We start from the raw sequence: 21,126 nt of genomic DNA, 5'->3' as shown, positions 1-21,126 counted from the left end.
CTTACAGCAACCTCTAATCTTGGGCTCAAGAGACCCTTTTACCTCAGCCTCCCAAATGGCTGAGACTATAGGCACCTGCCACAATGCCCGGCTAGTTTTTCTATTTTTAGTAGAGACAGGGGGTCTCGGTCCTGCCCAGGCTGGTATCAAACTCCTGAGCTCAGACGATCCCCCGACCTCAGCCTCACAGAGTGCTGGGATTATAGGAGTGAGCTATTTGGGCCAGCCAAAGCTGGGTCTTCTTTCTTTTTTCTCCTTTTTTTTGGCCAGGGCTGCATATGGGGCCGGTGCCCTACTCCTTTGAGCCACAGGTGCCACCCGGCTGGGTCCTTAATAGGTGAAGTCCCTCTGCTTTACCCCAGTCCTCACCACCCCCAATTGTCACCCAACAGTGAGGCCAGGTGTTAGTGCCATTTGCCATCACAAATGAGCCCCTGATTTTTTTTCAGACAGGAAAGCATGCCTTGGGTCTGAGTACTTAGCAGCAGCGGCTCAACAGAGGACAGACTGAAAGGACGGGCTGTCTGGAGAACGTTGATTCTCACGGCTGCTTTACTTGTGTCTCTGTCTTCCCAGCCCCCGGGGATGTGATGTGCTGACTCTGATGATTCAGCCTCTTGTTTTACAAGGAAAACTGAAGCCCAGAGAGAGAAAACAACTTGCCCAAGATGCTCTCAACCCCTGATGTTGCTCATCTTTCTCAGGAAAGATGATACTAACTCTTTGAGCTTCGTAAGATGGAACATTTGTAGAGACGGCCTCGTCAGAGTGTAGTTGTGTCCTCAGTGCCGGGCACAGTCTGTCTTTTTAACAAAAGTGAAAAATACAGCATACAAAGCAGGGGCTGCCTTCCTCTTAGCTCACTTGTTCTTAAATATGTTTGCTTTATGGTGCCAATTTTCTCATTTCTTGCGATCATTAGGATCCAGAGATTTTCTCTTGGCTTAAACGTCACCTGGGGAGGAAGGGAATGAGTGCACCTGGGCCTGCTCTGGGACTAGCCCTTGTGTTGGGAGGGGGAGGCAGGAACCTGCGGTGATTCGTCTGGGTGGCTGCAGAGAAGAATCAGTGAGTGTTTGTCAGTGTCTCCAGGCAAGTAGGACACACCCGGTGTCACATCCTGCACTGACTCCTGGTAGTGTGTGATCTGCTTGTCACTTTCATTGACAACAGCAAGTGAGCATCTCAAGGGCCAGAAACAGGGTGGGGCGGGGCAGGGGCGGGGCAGCCCCCACCTGTCGCCTTCTTCCTAGTTTGGAGAATCGCTGCCTTTCACAGCTGGATCAACAGGTAAATACACATCAGCCGCAGCTTCCATCCGAGAAAACCTACTACAGGCTCCGAAAACAAGGGGTAGATGCTCTTCCCCCAGGCACTCTGGCTATCTCCCCTCCATCAGTAGTAAAGGGGGGCGTGTGCATGTGTGTTTTCAAACAAACAAGCTGACTCCCTAGGACAGGTGGACTCAGTATCCTCTCACCCCCATCAGCTTAGGAATTTTCTACTCATTCTGTTGTTAGCAAGAATGGTCATGTTAGCAAGCTATAAAGAGATTCAGCCCTTCTTATGATACCATCTTCCAAGATGCTCAATGCCCTGTTTCTATGTCTCGGTTTTGGTTCTTAAGCTGGAGGCTAGGACTGTGTTTAAAGGGAGGGACAGACACTCCCTTGGGATGAACATTGTCTACCTTGCTGCCCACTAGGATAAGAGGTTATACACCCTGGTCCCTACCCCACCCCCCGTGTCTCCACTACATCCTAAGATTACAGAGCAGGACGGCTCATTTTGGAGACTGCATTCTAGTCCCCAAACCCTTAGCTTACAAGAGCCAGTGAAAGAACGATGTAATCATCTTAATTCAGTGTGGCTTGGTTGAGTCTAATTCTTACTTGGGCAGTTATTAGAAAACAGGAGTGCAAAGGACCAGTGATTCTTACAGCTCAGATGTGGCTCCTGGGCCAGAGGGAATCGCCTCAGAAGTCCTGTGTCAAAGGACGTTATGTTGGTTCAATAACTGTATAAATATCAGTGAGAAAGTGACAACCATAAGGTTTAGTATGAAATTGGAGTCTCATGTGTCACCTAGAAAAGTAAGGGCATACAGTGATGTTTTAAAAATACTATCCAAAGGCCCAGTAGGATGTGTCGAGGAAGATTGGCTGCCGCCAGGTGCCCCTGGGATCTAGGCTGTGCACTCAGCCTTTAAAGGTGCCTCAGAATCCATCCTCCTTTACAAAGAGTCAGAGGCCTTAACATTTTGGAGTGATTGCAATGTGGATTTGGCTCTGTGTGGGAGAAAAGACATTTTACCTGTTGTCCAGAGAATGAGTCAAAGCCTGTGGTGCCAACTCGGGTCACCTCAGAGTTCCTGGGACGGAAGAGCTCAGCGGAGGCCCAGGATCTCACCTGGAGCCACCTGCCTGACACCTTGGCAGTGGAAGTTTCCAGGGCCCCTTCTTTGTGCCCTGAAGACACTCAGAGGTACGGCAGTAATGACTGCAGAGCTAATGACTCATCTGTCTTAAAAACAGCGAGTCATGTCTTTATGGGGACACAAAATCTCTGCTCGATATTCACCTTATGTTCATTACTTTTTTTTTCTGCTTCTTTTCCTGAGTGATGCCAATTTGGCAACACCCACAGCTGCCTCTCCTCTGAGTTAAATCTTAGAGATTTCCATCCTAACCCTCCAGAGCCCTGGGGCAATTCTTTTACAGCTTCCCACATTTAGTGGAATTAGGTGGCTAGACTTCCTAAGCCGTCTGATCTGAATAAAGGCCATTATTCCTCCTGCAGCAGCTCAGGATGGGGCCAGGGCCAATGGGACCAGCTCTCTGGCTCTCCTCCCACACCCTGACACCTCTTGGGAGCCTGCAAATGAATAGAAGGAGCAGAGCAAAGTGGATGAGGATGGAAATTAAGAAGCTGTTGAGCTTGCTAGGATGGTGGCCAAATGGGTCTGCTTTAGAACACTGTGTGAATCACTTAATACCCTTAATACCCTCCCATCGCAGCATCTAGAGCAGGGCTGGGCAGTGCGGCCTCTCGCATATTCTTAGGTTAAACAGAATACTTCACACACGTCAGCACTGCTTTGCTGTTTGAGTGCTAATCGTTACTTAGAAATATTTCAGTGCAAGCCCCACGCCCGGTTGCATTCCCCTTCTTTCACTTCATTTTTATACCTGGGAGAAGCCTGGTTTAATATTCCACTTACAAAAGAACAAAAGGAGCTGGCAACATGGTTTAATTCGGTTTCTGAAAAAGTTCTACTTTGGTATATGTTGAGCGTGGAGATCCCTTTGGCCACATTATTATCAGAGATAATTTGGAAAAGCTACAGGTTGTTCATTGCTATGTCCCGTAGCCATAATTACCTTGAACCTGCAATCTAGGTCCTGCTTTGTGCTTAATTGTGTCCTTGGTGTTCTTCACATTGCTGTGCGAGCACGGTGGTTTTTATAGTCGCACCAGCGTCCACTGAGCGGACACGTCACTGTTTGCTTATTATGCCTCTGGGCTGCTCACATGCAGTTCGTCCATAACTTGGAGCAGAACCTCTACATTTCCCCTGTGCCCGTGTTTTGTATTATTTCCTTAAGAGAGACTCTGAGATTTCCGTTACAGACGATGAATGAGTTCTAGAGCAGGGCTCCTCAGACGCGGTGTGCACACAGATCTCTTTGTGAGATACAGACTCAAATCTGGAGAATCTGCGTCTGTGACAGATTCTATGTGTTGCTCAGGCTGGGGCTCAGGCTTTGCACAGTCTCCTCAGGTTGCTGATGCACTGGCATCAGGGATATTTATAAGTCCCGTTTGACCAGGTCACCGGGTAGGCTGGTTACCTATGAGCTCTGCCTCCTGGGGAGTGTGTTCCAATCAAGGGGAAGGTTTTGATTAGACTGGTGTCCAGAGAAGGTGGGGAGCTTTAGCATTTGCCTTCAACAAAAACTACTAAGCCCACCCAGTGGTGGCTGCCCTAGGAATCACTTGGGGAGTTCATGCACACACACACACACACACACACACTCACACATACACTCACATGCACACGTGCCCCACATGGCAGAATGACTGCTAAGGATTGTTTAAGGCTTTCCAGGTTTTAGAGGTGACTCCCTGCGTGGCCAGAGTTGAAGACTACTCATTGCTAAGCCTGCAGAAAACCTTCAGTCTCCTGAGTCCCAACTGTGCTGTAAAGCTAATTGGGTAAAAAGTTGGGGGGTTGTATATGCTACCCCCACACTTCAGACAATGGATTGTCTGAAGCCCTGAGTTGTCTTTGCAATTCTAAAAAACAGTCACCATGATTTCTGAGAGAAAACTAGGTTTTGCCATCGCTGCCTTCTCCGCCAGACCCATCCTTGTGAATGCCACCAATGTACTTTCTGTCTCCCAAGCCCCAAATCTGGGGCCCCTGTTTGCCTCCTTACTTTCCCACACCCTTCAGATCTAAGCAGGCCTCACAATCTTTGATTCTGCACATAGGGTTTTTCTTACAGAATGTAACGCATCATATCCAAGTTCTCTGTTAGGGTGGTTGCGTCCTTCTCTTGATGCCAGAGAGTATGTGATGTGTTGTGTGTCCCCCTCACCCAGCACGCTGCCTATCGGGCGTGCAGTAGACACCCGTCAAATCACAGCTGAGTGAATGACTAGGATAGCCTTTGTTCTGTGTGCTTCTCGTGGTGAGTTTCATGCCAGCGTGGGTCTAGCAGGAGCACAGATTGCCCAGACGAAGGCTGGTGCCAACCCAGGCTCGGCCTTGGGGGTGTGCAGGACGGCAGACAGGACGGCCCGGGTGCCCTGAGCGCCTGGCCTCCCCCCCTGCCGGAGTAACACCTGCTGTCTCTCTTTGGCAGTTGCCTTCTCGGGCCTTGGCTTCACGACGTTCTACTTGGCGGGCAAGCTGCACTGCTTCACCGAGAGCGGGCGGGGGAAGAGCTGGCGGCTCTGTGCCGCCATCCTGCCCTTGTACTGCGCCATGATGATCGCTCTGTCCCGCATGTGCGACTACAAGCACCACTGGCAAGGTGAGTCCCCACCCAGGCCTGCCCGGGCCTCACGGTGTCCAATCCTCTCCCGCAGGGACTCGGGTAGAAAGGTGCTAACTCGAGGGAGTAAGGGCTGATGGTCAGAAACCAGAGGTGGCCGAGTGACACAGCAGATACGCCTGTTCCAGAGAGGCCTGGCCTCCCTGCTGCCCTTCCTGTGGGAAGAACCAAGCACTCCCTCCTCCCTCGTGCTCCAGGGGACTTTCTCGAGTTCTGCCAGGGGGTCGGGCCCTTGGTCTTAGCATCACTCTTGGCCTCAGACCCAAATGTGATTTCCCAGCTGGATCACTTGCCTCTGTCCTCAGACTCAGTGCCGCACAGTTCTGGGCTCCTCTCACATGTCAGCTCCAGCCTACAGGACTATTTCTCATCATGGATTTTCTTCCAAAAGGTGTGCCCAGCCATGGGTCAGTTCCAGCGGCATTCCCAGCTGCAACTATGAGACTGGGAAAGGCTTACCTGTGCGTGTCGGTCCTGGGATATGTGCTAAAAGTCAAAACAGCACAAAACGAGGAAAGAGTTTGTTCCTGGAATATAGCTAGACCATGCCACGTCCCTCTGCAGATCAATTATAGCTTAGAGACAGACGGTGTCCACAAGAGGCATGACCTCCATGAGTGGCAGGGCCTAGGGCAGACTTTTCTAAGCATAATCTCCAGGTCAGCTTGGTCAGGCCACTGTGAGCTAGGAACTGGACTCCCTGGGCAGTGGGGGGATATGGAGGCAGTGACCCGAAATCTCCACGATTCACCAGCCAGCCCTGAGCCTTCCTTGCTGCTGAAGTCTAAGGAGCACAGGTGAGGGTTCTGCTGTGTGTATCAACTTTAAATAACAAAGCAGAGGCCATGGGTCTAAAGCCAGCTTGCCTGGACAGGTGGGCTTGGGCTGTCATTGAGACCTGGATCTCCTCCCCTGTCCTGCCGCTGCAGGTGACTGTGCCCCTCCTCCTTCTCTGTCTTTGCAGCCAGCTGTCTGTGGGACCAGCCCCTTCTCCCCTCTTGCAGAGGTTTGTGTGGTGGTAATGAGGCGGAGGCAAGGCTGGAGGTGAGGGGTGCTGTCGGCTGAGGGCCCCTCTGTCCCATGGGGCTTCTCCTGGGGCTTTGTGCTTCTCACCCCCACTCTGCCCCTCCTAGGGTTCATGCCTTAGGCATCTTTTGCCCAGGGCAGCTTTGGGCTGGGGGGTGAGGGTGTAGGGAAGGGGAGGCTGACACAGGGCTTGGACAGGTGGACACAGCAAGCACCGAGTGCTGCCCGTGGTCTCCTGATGGGGCAGTCAATAGAGGCTGCAGGGCTGGGCCTGAGCCCTCCCGTGTTTGTTTTTATCAGTGGCTTGGATAAAGTTCTAGATAATACGAAGCCACAGGCAGAGAGGGAGGGACAGAGTTGCTGAGCCCACAGCAGCAAGAGCACATCCAGTGCACCCTCGGAACCTCCATGGTGCCCGTGTGGTTGGGCCATTTCCCCATGAAGACCGTTACGGGCCCCACGGCCTCTGCTGGGCGGCTTCTCATTTACCCCTGTGAACCACAGTTTCTTCTTTGAGCAGGGAAACAACAGTCCCTGAATATTTCACAGAGCTGTGTCACAGACTGAATGCAATATGCCTGTGAATGTCCTTCGTAAATGGAAACATCCCACACAAATGCAAATTGGTATCACTGTTGCTTGGTGTTGTGGTTCCCAAACAACCGACGTGGAGGCAGGCATATTTTGAAACACGATCTGTTTGTAAGCTTTGAATGCTGGGTTTTACTTCTACTCAACCATGTGGGATTTGGGGAGCAACTGAGGGTTTCAGAATTGAATCCATTTTCCTTTATGTTGGAAGTCAGGGAGAGGCTTGGCATAGGGATCTTGGACTGAGAAGTTAAGACGTGAGGTTGGCCGCTCTTCAGCGCTCTCCGCCCTGACCGGTCCTGTCACTCCTTCCCTAGCTGTGGCTGTGTAACGTGGCCATAGAGAATAAACGTTCAGAATCACAGCTCCTGGCTTGAGGGAACAGTGGCCTCAGAGGGCAGCTGGTGCACTCCTGGTTTGCAGACAGCCAGAGCTTCAGAACATCCTCCCTGACAGACACAGACAGGGACTTTGAGCAGTCTAGGGGGAGTATCAGTGCTCTGTGGGCTGATGGAACGCAAAGTAAGAGAATGCACGTTCGGTGATGTAGTGATGTTGAGAGCTGTGTGTGGCCATCAGACCCACATGGCCCTGGTGGACATCTACAGCCATGACTGGGTGTCAGTTGGTGCAGGCCATGAGGGTGGCCCAGTACCAGTTCAGTTCTGCCATTCTCTGTCCAGCCAGGACAGTGACAGGCGTTTCCTTGGATCCTCTAATGGCCCTGAGTAGGGCTCAGTTTACCTGACTGCTCCTTCATGAGGCCGTCTGTCACTGTCTCTACCCGATGTTCTCAGAGGTAGGTGGAGAGGTTGGCTGTACCTCCCAGGGGACATTTAGCAATGTCTGGAGACATCTTTTGATCATTTCAACATTGATGCAACTTGTATCTACTGGGTACGAGGGTCAGAGGCCAGGGAGATGCTGCTGAACACCCCCAGTGTCCATGGCTACCCCTCCCCCACAACCACTAGTTCCCCGGCCCCAAATGTCAGTGCTGGCATGGTGGAAAACGCCTGTTCTACATTGTACCTCACTCCATCTTTCTTTCCCGTGTTACCTGTTAAGGGAGTGAGAAATGAGATTTATTCAGCATTCAGTTATGAAGGGAAGAATTGTAGAAGCTGCAAAGTTTGCGGCGTGGAGGAGGGATGGACAGTGAGGCCCTCAGTGGCTGTGTGGGTGGCTGGCGGAGGCAGGACGCCTGATTAAGATAAATAACTTGTTTTGCTTTGGTGAACTGAGCTGTCCGTGACCGTGGGTGGGGGCCGTCCATCATGATGAGAATTCGCAGGCAACCCCAGAGGCATCAGCAAAATTCAAGTCCCTCTCCTATTAATGGGACGAGGTTTTATGACTCCGTTTCAATTTTGATGTGAACAGCTGTGTCTAGTGTGGAAATACATCCCATTGCTCAGTTACACATTCATATTCATACCATCCAGTGGCTCACTCTGTCCACTGTCATGGTGGGTTTCTGCTGTTGACACCTCTCTGGTCTTTTCTGCCTCCCCAGCCCACTCCCTGTACGCAAACCTGTTGTTTCATTAGGTGGGGCAAGTACAGCACGGGCCGGGGCCTAGTGGGGACACAGGAGCCCTGGAAAGAGCTTCCTCAGACATGAACCAGCTGGGTTGAGACTAAACCCCTGGGGCTGCTGTTCCCATGTCCCTGTGACACACTGGCTTTCAGGTCAACTGGAAGCGGGGCAGTTTCACAGGTGATGCTGGTTGCGAAGCCCAGTGCCTCGCAGAGGGTTCCTTTTGTGATCAACTGTGTGGTTTCGAGGCTAAAACTCGGGGAATTCACCTGTCACCAAACCCACTCTACCTCTGCTCACTGTCCTGCGTGTGTGGCTCGGGCCAGTGGAGAGTCACAGTGGGGAGTGGCAGGAGAGTGTAGTTTGCTGTCTCTGGACATAATGAATGATGAGCCACCTCCGCTCTCTTCACGCGACTTCAGATTTGGGGGTGACACTTCACCCAACACTGGTTTCTCTGACTGAGGGTCATTTTAAGCAGCCCTGTGCCTGTGTGGTGTTTCATTTTAAGAAAGAGCATCTCCCTCTGGGTGTAATCTAGAAACACAGGTCTCAAGGGACAAGCAGCCAGTTGTTCCCACCGAGGCTGAGGTTGGGAAGCGTCCCTGTCTGTCAGCCACACGCCTCATCTGACCGAGCTGAAATGTGCAGGGGGCCGCCCAGTACTGACGCCAGCTTCCCCCAGAGGCCACGAAGGCCTTGTGATTTGAAATGAATTTACATGTAGTTACCAGACTTCAGGAGGTCACCTGCCCAGCAAATGCTGATGTATTAGGGGCCGGACACTATGCTGGATTGTCATATGCACCACAAAGGACTTCCAGCCTCAGAATAGCCAGGCAGAGGCTGCTCCCTCTGGAGAAATCATTTCTGCAAAGCCTGACGGCATTCTGCAGTGCCCAGCTGTCTTGAGTTATTCTTCCCCTCCCGTTTGTCTGTCTGTCTGTCTCTGTCTTTCCCCCCACCCCTCTCTCTCTCTCTCACACATACACACACACACACTGCTAACCAGACCTATTGTGGACTGTCAGAAAAAAATCTCTACATTTTTCTAAAGGAAGCAACTTGAAAAGGAGCCCTTGGAATTATATTCTTGTTCAAGCCAAAACCCCCCAGCCGTGGGTAAAACAAAACCCCCGAGATTCTTCCTGTGATATGGTCCCAGTGAACTCATCTCGCCTCATTTCATCTGGGCAGTGGGCTGCGCTGTGTGGCAACCCTGGAAGTGACATTCGTCATTGGCTGCCAGCCTCTGCGTGGTCTGGGAATCTCTGAGCCTTGACTGCCCACGTGGGTCCCCCCACCTCTGCGTTGGTGCCAGGAAGGAAGGAGCAGCCTGCACCCCCTGGTCACGCCTCCCTCGGGTCAGGTCCCTCTGCAGCAGGAGCTTTGGCCTCAGGTGGCTTTCTCAGGCGACTTCTGTCCTCTCCCCACCTCTGGGTTACCCTGGTCTTTCTCCATTGCTTAGTTCCCAGGGAGAGGGACAGCGGCTGCTCCTTAGTCTCACGAGTGGCCTTGCTTCCCTTTACTCCAGGGAGCTCTTTCTCAGCTGTCCATGGTTTTCCTTGGTGTCTCCTATTTGAAATATTTCCAGAATCCGACTTCCCCTCCCCACCTGGCCTAGCCATCACCATCCACGGCCAGACGCACACAGAAGCCTCTGAACCCGTCGCCTCCCCTCTTCCTTTGGGCCTTAGGCCTTCAGAGCATGGGCTGCCCCTGTGAAAACCCACCAGTCACTCCCCCTTCACTTAGCATCTGAGCCTGTGTCCTGCAGCGGCCCACGAGGTCTGGTCCCTCAGTGCCTCTTTGACATTATTTTCAAGCTACTTGTCCTTGTTTGTGGGTCCCCAACTCTTGGACTTCTTGCTGTTCCTTGAACAGGCCAGGCCGAGCCCACCTCAGGGCCTTTGCATGGCTCCTCCTGTGCCCAGAATGCTCTTCTTCAAGAAGGGGCATGGCCCGTTCCCTATCCCCCCTAATCTTGGCTTGAATGTTACCTCCTGGTCTTGTGATGATCACTTAATCCACCGCCTGTTCCCTACACTTCATACCCTCTCCCCTTACTCATTTACCACCTTCTAACAAGCTAATTTATTATGTGTTGATTATTGTCTGTCCCTACCCCCCGGAGCAGGGATCTGCCCACTTTCTAAAGGCTCAGATACTGAATATCTTAGGCTTGGTGTGGCTGTATGATCTCTGTGGAAACAACTCTCAGTCCCCGAAGCAGCTATAGGCTGTATGAAAGGGGATAGGTTCATGTGCTCCACTGACCACTGCACTGGCATATTCTCTCCGTGGAGGCAGAGACTCTTTTCTTGGCACATAGTAGGTACTCGTACTAGTTTCCTAAGGCTGCCATAGCAGAGCACCAAAAACTGGGTGGCTTACAACAACAGTTCTGGAGTCTGGGAGTCTGAAATCAAGGCTCCGGCAAAGCCATCCTCCTCTGACCCCTGTCCAGGAAGGAGCGTTCCTGCATCGCCAGCCTCTTATAGCCCCAGATGTTCCTTGGCCTGTGGCCCCATAGTTTCCATCTCTGTTCCCCTGTGTGCTCACATCGTCTTCCCTATACAGGTGTCTGTCTCTGTGTCCAAATTTCTCCTTTCTATAATGACATCAGTCAAACTGGATGAGGGCCCAACCTCATCTCCTCATTGTAACTTCATTACTTCTGTAAAAACCCTGTTTACAAGTAAGGTCACATTCTGAGGTCCTGGGGATTAGGATGGCAGCGGATCTCTTGAAAGCACACAGTCCAGCTCACAGCCGGCTGTGCGAATCCATGCTGAATGCCCAGAGGATTGTGACTGAATTATGTTCCTTTCTTGCTATCGTGTTTTCTTTATACTAATCTTATTATGATTAACCTTGTTTGTGAAAATTCTTTACTTTTAAAAAATGAACAAAAATATTACACTTTAGCTTGGTCATTCGTGCATGTCCTTGTGCCCATGTGCTGGGAGACATGGGCACCAGTGGCATGGTGTCGAGTGAAGCAGACATGGTGGGTGCCATTGGGGTTACCATGTGCCAGGTTGAGTGGGCGTCTTTCCTGCGATGTGAGTTCTTTCACAGAAATTCAAAGTCACTGAAACAGGAAGCTTCACTAGTAGTGGAATCACTGGAAAGGAGAAAAAGAACAAGAAAAGTCAGTTGGACTCGCTGAGTTTGCCTGAGTACCTCGGTTCATGAAGCCTAAGGCATACGAGGACCCAAGTTGAGCCAACTGGGTCACGGTGCAGGTTGCCGTGGTGGCAGTGAGGGATTTGTTCCCTTAGGGGACTTGGCAGCACTTCCTCAGAAACCTTTCTGCCTGTTTGTGCCAGAGCAGGTGAGCACAACCTTGTACCAAGTCTGCCAGAGCTTAGGAGGTCCTTTCCTGTCCTTTCCTTCATAAGCAGGAGGTGGGGTTGTGCCGGTTTCATAGGGAAGGATTCAAGCCAAGGTTACCTGAGTCAGGGTCACTCTTTCCACTTCCATTGGAGTTCATCTGCTGCTGATGCCTCCACCTTAAAAAAAAAAAAAAAAAGCTTTCTTGATAATTCTCAACCATAAAATTCTCCTTTCTAAAATGTACAACTCTATAGTTGTTATATATTCAGGGTTGTGTAACCATTATGACTACACAATTCCAGAATGTTTTCATCGCCCCAGAGAAACCCACATCTGCCGGCAGTCATTTCTGTTCCCGGTCCCCTGGGCCCTGGCTCGGTGGGCCTGCCTATTCTGGACACTGTGTGTAAATGGAACCTTAAAACAGGTGGCCCTTTGTAGCTGGTGGTGTTGACTCTTTAGTGCATCTTGTAAACGTTGTTCAGCTCATGTCAGGTCACCAAACATTTGCTGAATAAAAAGTGGCTGAGCCCTAGGAGGTGAGCCTGTGTGAGGCAGTCTTTGGTCCTAGACAGCGCCATCTGGTGGGCACCACAGACTCAGAAATGGGATACAAAACCCAGTGGCAGGTAGGAGGCTGCAGGGTGCACAGATGGTAGCCCAGAGAGGACCAGGCACTGGTCCACGCTGCGAGCTCAACAAGGTCACAAGGAGTGTGGACAGGTGACTGGTCAGCCTATGTCCTGCAGTCTTCCAGAGACACCACCCATTACTCCAAAGACGGGCTGCCTCCAGTTTCTCAGATTTTCTTTCCTTCCTCGGTGCCTTCACCCAGACCCTTTCCTCTGTCTGGGAAACTGCTGCGCCCTCCTCGCCTCCACCCTCCACTTCCTCTGGTTAACTCTGGACCATCCTTCAGGTCTAGCCTGAGGATTGTGTCATCAGCAAACTCTGGTCCAGTCTAGCCCAGGTCTCTCTCCTGGGCACAGACCCCTGCATTTCTCCTTCGTGAGTCTCGTCACCACTGCAGCTCACCGGTAAGACTGTGATCATGTAGTGTCTGCCTCGCTGCTTAGAGCCGTGAGCTCTGGGATGGCAGGGGCTTACTGCGTGCCCTGGGCCTGGCCCTCAGGCCTGATAACCTGCCACAGAGGGAATTCACACGTGTTAAATGAATGACACCAGTGCTAAGTACTCCAGGGACACTGAGATCTGTTTATTTGTCTTTTAATACCACCAGTTGTATGTTGCCATATTGGGGGTCAAATCAATTTCAAGTGGATTTTTTTCTCCAACAAAGCCCTACTTGTCTCCTGCCTAATTTTCTATTAAGAGGATATGAATGTGATTTTATCAAAAGAGCAATAACCCACTCGAGGCAATTGGTGACAGGCTCCTTCATGAGGTAAGTTATTTTGAGGATACTGTTTACCACCTCTGTAATAAAGCCCTGAAATGGCTCTGCTGAGAAGGTGGCTTGGAGAGAACTTCCTTAGTACTTGGGATCACTCCTGCGGCACCTGTGATACCACATTGTATTCATTCCATTAAATGAGAAAACAGAATTGGCAGGGATCACTGTTTCCATACATGCCACTGCATCAGTAAGCCTGGCAAACACACACAGTAACGGTTTGAAATCTTTTAGTCAATGACCCACCTAATGAAGTGCTGCGTTATAGGAGATAGAAGGGTGAGTGGTGTGATTGGTCGGTTTTGCTCTTAGCTCTGTCCAGTAGTCGGTAGCTCAGATGCAGATGTTGCAGATCATTTTCGATGCTCATAAAAATAACACCCCATGGAGCTGTTTCCTGGGGTTACAGGGAAAACAAAATAATAGTGCAACTCTAAGACCTTGAACTAGAAAAAGGCCTGGCCCATTTTACAGGCTGGGGGCCACGGGCTACGGGAAGTGTCTTCACCTGAGAACTTCACTTCAGCATGTTGATTATTCACTGTGGCCCCTACTCCAGAGCTCAGAGTACATATTGCTTTATAATTTTTTGGGTAACAAGTGTTTTTAAAATTTCATTAGCATTTTACTTAAAGTGCTGTGAAAATATGTCCATGCCAAAAAGGTGAGAATTCTAGATGCCGAGCTGCTGTATGAGAAGGATGGGGGTGGGTCCAGGAGAGCCCGACAGGCCTGGAGTGGGGCGTGAGAGCAAGAGTATGTGAACAAGGGTGATGGACGTTAATTTTTGGTCTTATTTGGACATGCTGTACAACATCATCTTGAGAAATAATACATTATTCTCATCACAACTCAAGAGGTGAATATGGAGAACTACATTTGGGACATAGGGAAACTGAGGCTCGGAAAGAAGAAGGGACTTGCCCTGAGGGTCAGAGGTCAGTCTTAGCCTGAGAATTCCTCAACATTTGAGCTTCTTAGGTGGGGAAGGGGAGCGTAGTTTCTGGCTGTCTTAGCAGGGCCCCCCCGTCTGCGTGTGCAACTGCTCTTCTCATGGGAATGGGTCAGGATGGGTCTGCCACCCATAGCCCGTGGACTCCTGATTTCACTGCTGTCTCTAGACCATCCTCCTTGCCCTCCGACCTGACCTAGATGGATGGTCACCAGTCTGCGCAGACACCAACACGTAGCCCTCACCTGCCCGTCAGCTAGGGGCCACACGGTCACACCATGCCCGTCAGTTGTGTATACTTGAGCTCCTGTGGAGAGGAAGCGGTGACTTATTCAGTCTCTCTCTTTGACCAGTTAGAATGACTTTTGTTCCTTAGTGATGTTTTATCCCAACCAAGGAAATGATCTATTTTTGAGATGTGGGTTGGCAGAGCTTCTAAATATTCTCAACACATGGGCTCAGTAGGGCAACCCAGGGAATCAAATCCCCAGAACACTCACGCCGGAAGACTTCTCAGCCACCATGCATGTGTTGAATGCTCTTGTGTTATTGATGGGGCAACAGAGAAGACCAGGGACAGCTCCCCAAAGACACAGAATGGTAGCCAAATCTAGTCCTGAGGTCCTGTGTGTCCATTTTCATTAACGGGCTTAATTCTGCTGTGAGCAAGGCACTGGTCGAGGTGTTTAGGGAGTCAACAGCTAACCCTCATAGGGTCTTGAGACCAGCATTAAACATTAACCAGTTGTACAGTTTGTCATTATTTGCCACTCTGATTGCACAGGGGGTGGGAGGGCCTATCCGAGTGTGCAGCTGGGAGATTTGGTCTGGTCTGGAGGCCAAGTGAGGCTTCACTGCACGGTCACGTTCATTTGAGCTCTGAAATAGGATAGAAATTTACTGGGAAAGAGTTGAGGAGAAGGGGCTCCCAGGAATGCAGGGTGGGAACAGTGCATGGGGACCTCTGAAAGGGGAAGAAGCAGCTGTGTTTGGGTACAGAAAGAAGGACTGTGGCTTTGGTCGAGTGAGGAGGGAGGGGTGGCGGGGACAGATGGCAAAGGCCAGGGATACAGCCTTGAGTGACACAGGGGCTCAGTTGTTCTCGAAGCGCAGTGGGAAGGATTCAACCAAGCAGGACAGTGGCCTCAGCTATTTGCAGTTGAAAGAACGTCACTAGCTGCCGTGCCCACATTCCACTGGGCAGAGTCTGCACCCACTCACGTTCACGCCGCCATCACAGAAATGTCCAAAATAAAGGAGCTTTTCTTTTATTATACTTCTTTGCCAATTTTGCTATTATAGATCAATAACATTACAGGCACGAAATGACTACAGTTGTTTAAGAAAACAAAAAGCTATTTATTATAGAACTTGTGTATGTTTTACTACTGGGCTACTAGAGATACAGAGAGTAGAAGCAATTTCACGAAAGATACTGAAATATAAAAATATTGTTTCCCATCCTCAAAAATTCTTCTGATACATCTAGATAGAGCCTGGATACCAAGAATCACAAAGTGATGACAAGTATGATGTGCCTGGCTAAACACCGAGCAGATTGTTTTCTTGAAAGATCCATTTCCTTGACAGCCACTTAGAATTTCACCTACAGGAGACACAGGGGAATTGGCCTGTGATTCAACCGAAGCGTCCACACAGGGTGTGGCTTCCTGGGAGACTTGCTGCCCTGAGCACTGATCATTAATGAAAACCCTTGTCCCTCACCTGCACCCAGGTGGGCACCCCCTTCATTCAGCCCAGGGGCCTGCTGTACCTGAAGGCTGGAACCTCAGAGAATCACTTGGTTAGAAAGCCTGGAACGAGCCGGCACTGTGGACCAGCTCAACTACAGGATCAGGACACCAGGGTTCAATTCCAGTTTTCTGGAAAAATTCAACCAGACAGTATGTGAAGATGGAAACACCCAACAAAGAATGGCAGTTCAGCACGTGGCAGCCCTAACAGGAGGGCCAGATCTCTCTGTTAGAGGAGCATCTGCATTGCACTAGGATCTTTTTGGCAAGAATAATCCATAGGGTAGGGCACAGTGGCTCACACCTGTAATCTTAGCACTCTGAGAGGCCGAAGTGGGTGGACTGCTTGAGCTAAAGAATAAGAGACTAACCTGAGCAAAAGTGAGACCCCATCTTTATTAAAAATAGAAAAACTAGGTGTTGTGGTAGATGCCTGTAGTCCCAGGTACTCAGGAGGCTGAAGCAGGAGGATCTCTTGAGCCCCAGAGTTTGAGGTTGTTGTGAGCTGTGATGTCATAACATTCAACCTAGGGTGACAGAGTGAGATTCTGTATCAAAAAAAAAAAAAGAAAGAAATTCATAGATACATTGTAAAGTGTGCATCGCATACTGAGGGCTGTTGGGGTGGACTGTTTACATGGGGTCTCTGTGGGCGCCAGCTGAGTGTGCTCCTTAGCAAGCATTGCCCCTGGGCGGCAGGCCTGCAGACGCACCCTCCTGCCTCCTCCACCCTCTGCTTGCACCCCGATTGGTGAGAGCTGTATCTCATTGGAGAGATAGGGCTCTCCTGCCAGAGGTCTGCTCAGTTTGCCAACACTGGCATGTCATAGACGTTTGGTTCCCTTTGTGACCCAGAAGGATTATTTCATCCCTGAGAAACCACTTTACTGCGAGGCAGAGACCAGCATGCCCACTGGGTTTCTGTGGCACACCAGCGATATTACAGGAGTCCAGACGGAATTTGCTAGAGAAATTATAGCCCCTGAGGATATTCAAATCCATTTGAATTCCTCTAGAACTTAGAATTGGTTTTAAAAATCGGGAATACAAATCTGAATCCATGCAATGCTCAGACATCAGCTAAAGGAATAACAGAAGAGACTCAAGTGCTTATTTTTTAAACATTTAAATGCTACAGATGATGACAGTTTGAAGTAGCCACCAGGATTTATATCTCCACTGCTGTTTCTCTGTTTTTAGTCTTTTGGGGAGTTTTCTGGATATATATGCAAATAAGTTACTTGAGCAGGTGGGAAAAGTGCATTCTGGGAAACATGACTGGCCCCGTTGGAAGGAGTCGTAACTTACCCGTGTCTCCTGTTCTGCTCTTCCCGCCTAGATTCCTTTGTCGGTGGCATCATCGGCCTCATTTTTGCCTACATCTGCTACAGACAGCACTACCCGCCTCTGGCCAACACAGCTTGCCATAAACCGTACGTCAGTCTCCGAGTCCCAACCTCGTTGAAGAAAGAGGAGAGGCCCACGGCCGACAGCGCGCCCAGCTTGCCTCTGGAGGGGATCAGCGAGGGCCCTGTATGACTAGTGTCCTGGGAGGACGGCCGCTGAGCCCCGGGCACGCTCTTCCACCCTGATGTCATAACACAATAGAAAAGGTTCTCCCTCGTGTGTTTCTCATCAGTTGTTTGTCCAAGTTACCCTCCTCCTGCTTCCATCTTGCTGGCGGTATTCCTGCTGCTTTTGATGTCTTTCTTTCACCATTCTTGCATTTGCAAGGGAAGGACACCAGGAACATTCTCCGAGAGCCGTGTGGACGGAGGCTGCAGGGGTGGGGTGGGCAGCTCGGCAGGTTCCTCTATCTGAAACAATTGCTGTGTAGCCGCCTTCCCGTGTTTTCATGGTTGTAAAACATAATAAAACCTCCCCCCTGGAAGGCTTGGTGTTGGCCGCCGAGTGCAACAAATGTCATTCAGAGATGCAGTGGGTTTCACAGCTCAGGCCCAAAGCCGGCTCTGTCCATAGGTCATTCCAGGCACTGAGCTTGGAAGAAAGGCTGAGAAGCTTTCTGAGCCATCAGCTGCTCATAGCGTGCGTCTCTGAAATGGATTTGAAACTCAGCCCTACAGCCTTAGCATCTCCAGGGCTTTCTGAATCATTGAGTCAAGCAAACGAGATGAATCACTCCACAGACCTCCCCATGGTACAGGGCACAGAAAGATGCTTGACTGTCCTGCAGGCAGGTGGGGGGTGGTCACTGCTGTTGCCTGAGGGCTCTGGGCACAGTATCCTTCCAACCTTGTGGTCTAGGTTTATGGGCCACTCTGGTAGCTCAACCTGTTGCAGGGAATTTGGGGGGAGGAGGGTCTTACCTGCTCCCCTGCAGGATGTGGTATGACTACTCATACAGATCAGGAAATCCAGGCCTTGAGTCTTTCTCAAGGCACAGGCAGGGTGGCCACTAGAGCTGAGAAGTAGCTTCAGGGTAAGATGTTCCCCTGTAGGATCTGAGTTTTGCAGAGCTCTGCTCTAAGAGTTCCTGGAGTGGCGATGTATCCCTGTTCCCAGTTAGTAGGAACTTTTTTTATGTGATGAGGCTCTAGGAGAAAGCATGAGAACAGAGTCAGAAATGCACCGTCTCTGCTCAGCTCTTTGCCCTGTTGAATGGAGTCAGTCCCGGTGAACCTTCCAGTCTGAGTATGTAGCATGTGGCTCCTTGGCCAGCTTGGTTTTTTCCAAAGCAGTAAACATTCCCCTTATCCAATGCTGACAGGTGGTACCACGTGGTTCTGCAGGTGCCTGGGCATGGATGCTGCAAGGTAATGCAAATTTGGTGTTCAAAGAGTGTCACTTTCCAGCAGTTAGCATAACAGACTGCATTTTGGAAGACTCAGGTGGCCGTATAAATTGTCAGCTGAGCAACTCTGGGCTGGGTGTCCAGTGAGAAGCATCCCGACGTCTTTGATCAGCCATTTCTGCTAGGAGCTTAACCTTAGAGTACCTTCTAGGGATCATGTTCAGTGGGTCCCAGTGCAGCCGTCTCCACCTGTGGTCCTTCTGAGCTGGCTTTGGCACAGAGCCATGTGCTTGTAGGAGAAGGCAAAGCTTAAATTGATTTCCACCTAAAGTCAAACCATTGATTTCTAAAAATTATGGCAGTTTATACTGGCAGGCAACTTTAAGAATGAATGTCAGATGCTTGAGAAGCTAAATCATAGCAATTCATAAAACATAACTTTAAATCCAGAGCTAAAATTCATGGAATATTAGAAAAATCAAACAATATTCAGATTTAACTAAACATTCTATAATTTTGAAAAATAAAACCAAAAGTAGAAATGCAAGAAAAGGATCCAAGGCTACTGTTTAAAAAAAAAAAAAGACGTAACTCATATGCTTACTTGATTCTGCAGTGGCATGCCAGAGGAAAGAGAAAGGTTTATACTTCAGTTAAAGATGACTGAACATTCTGGACCATAAATATACATTTCATATAAATACTTCCATTTACGGGAAGGACCCTGCAAAGTAACAGGATATTGTTAATGCTCATAATGACATTAAAAGTCCTAACATAGGCCATGTAAAAGCTTTGATTAAAATGTAATTAAAATGACAAGACATAATAACGTGTGGAAGGATCCTCAGGCACCAGGATAACAGTGGAAGCCGGTTCAGAAAGGCAGGTGTTTTTGTGGATCCATATGTTTTAATTTCATGCACTATTAGGGTGAAGTAAATGTGAAAATACAATGAACCAGTAAAATGGCCATGAATGAGGACATTTGTTCCTCAGGCCCTGGTCCTTTGTGGATGTGGGCAGAGTTATGAATTCAAGGCACATGGTGTGGACAGCCAGAGTGCACCCTGGGAGCTGTAAGACTTTTCTTCCTTTGCTGAGTAAACCTGCTGAGAGTCCACTGTGGAGATTAGCAGTGACAAGGACAGGTACTTCCAGGGGCCAGGAAAGGAGATCAGTGAAGAGGCAGGTCAGGGCCTTTAGGGACGAGTGGAGACTGTGGAAAACTACAGAGCAGGCATGTGCCCAGGGAGGTACAGTGACCCCTCTTAGCACCATGTTGCTGTCACCAGGTAGGGAGAAAGCCCAGTGTTGCCAGACCTTCTGAGTTTCAAGAGAAGTGAAGAAGCTACAGTTTTATGTAGAATTGCTTGATTCTGCAACAAGTTACATTGGGATGCTTTAGGATACAATTAAGGAAACACCCCATTAATTAAGCTTAATTAATAGAGACTTATTAATATTAAAAATAACAGGAAACTGAAAAGTAAATGGTCCAAGGACCCCTAGCCCTTTCCATCCTCTTGCTCTACCATTTTCCATAAGCTCTCCTCACATCACAAGGTGACTGCAGCACCCCCAACATCACATCCTCATCCAATTGTGCTCAAAGGCAGGAAGAAGCGTTTTCAGTCATGTGACAGATAAATTCTATTTTTAAGGATCTCCCTTTATTAGAGAAGAAAATGTTTCCCACCTAATAAAAATTTCCTTTACTTTCATTGCCTAAATTAATATTATTTGGCCACCCCTGGAAGTAAAAGAGGCTTAGAAGAGTGAGTATCCAGAATTTGCAGGCTCTTTGTAGGAGGTGGATTCTACCTGCTTGGGAAAGGGTTGAAGAATAGTTGTTGGATTGACGATGAGCTGCATCTGTGACAGCACCTAACGTGGCTAATGAAAAAAACAAAAACTACACAGTGGTGAAACAAAGTGTAGAGCAGGCTGTTTGCAGTCTCCCTTAGGGATCTCATGGCTGCTTGGTGGGTTTGAATTGGAGCAGAAATTCTGGCTCTTCTCTCCACCTCTGTAGCCCGAATGAATTGCCTTCTGAAGAGCTTTCTAACTAAAGCCGTGCACTTGTTGTCTGGGCCTCCTCCAGCTCCCGGAGAGTTTTGGCATGTTCTTTTCCCCAACTCCACGATCTTCAAGACACTGTCCTTCCTTCATCTCCACATCCCCTCACCTCCCTTTACTGTATCACTGAGGACTTGTTCCATTCTTTCCACCTCACTGTCAACGGGTCACCTCTGCAGTTATCTGCTTCCTGTTTACATCTGGAGTTGACCCCACTTGGGAAGGCTCTTCCTTTACTGGGAGACATCCTCACACACAGGGGCAATGTCCCAGGGCCAGTGAAGGGCAGCCCACACCTACCCTCCCACTCAGGTCAACTGGTCAAAAGAGAGACACCTGGCCTAGGTGACCTGATCTTGGTCTCAGTCCTCGAAGCTGAAACAGAGCTAAGCTAACTTAATGGCAGCCTCTTAGAGAAGACAAACATAAGGCCCTGTGTCCAGGTTTGTCCAGGGACCCCGTTTACTACCTGCCTGAGAGGGTCGCTCAGCTTTCCCTTCAGTCTTATAAGCTGCCCAGAGCCCACCAGTGCAAGCATGGCTTTCCACTAGAGTTGCTTTCTGTTGCTTACAACCAAAACATCTCCTAAGCAAGAACTTTAATTTCATCGTTCCCACCT

At 49.6% G+C, this 21,126-nt stretch overlaps 1 protein-coding gene across 6 annotated transcripts in view; it reads left to right on the top strand.

Annotated features, from left to right (window-relative positions):
- PLPP4 (phospholipid phosphatase 4) overlaps window positions 1-17,582 on the top strand; it is a 121,791-nt gene extending 104,209 nt beyond the window's left edge. For 4 of the 6 annotated variants that reach the window (XM_023511695.1, XM_012803577.2, XM_023511691.1 and 1 more), the window contains 2 exons: window positions 4,869-5,039; window positions 17,016-17,582. In XM_023511695.1, coding sequence (XP_023367463.1) covers window positions 4,869-4,994 — 126 coding nt within the window. In that variant the 3' untranslated portion in view covers window positions 4,995-5,039; window positions 17,016-17,582. The remainder of the gene's footprint in view (window positions 1-4,868; window positions 5,040-17,015) is intronic. The other 2 variants (XM_023511693.1, XM_023511694.1) reach the window with 2 other exon arrangements.
- The last annotated feature ends 3,544 nt before the right edge of the window (window positions 17,583-21,126 follow it).

This window comes from Otolemur garnettii, unplaced genomic scaffold (assembly GCF_000181295.1).
Source record: "Otolemur garnettii isolate 467f Iridium unplaced genomic scaffold, OtoGar3 scaffold00021, whole genome shotgun sequence".
NCBI lineage: Eukaryota > Metazoa > Chordata > Mammalia > Primates > Galagidae > Otolemur > Otolemur garnettii.
Note: the sequence above shows the minus strand (reverse complement) of the source record. Positions and strands in the feature narration are given on the sequence as shown.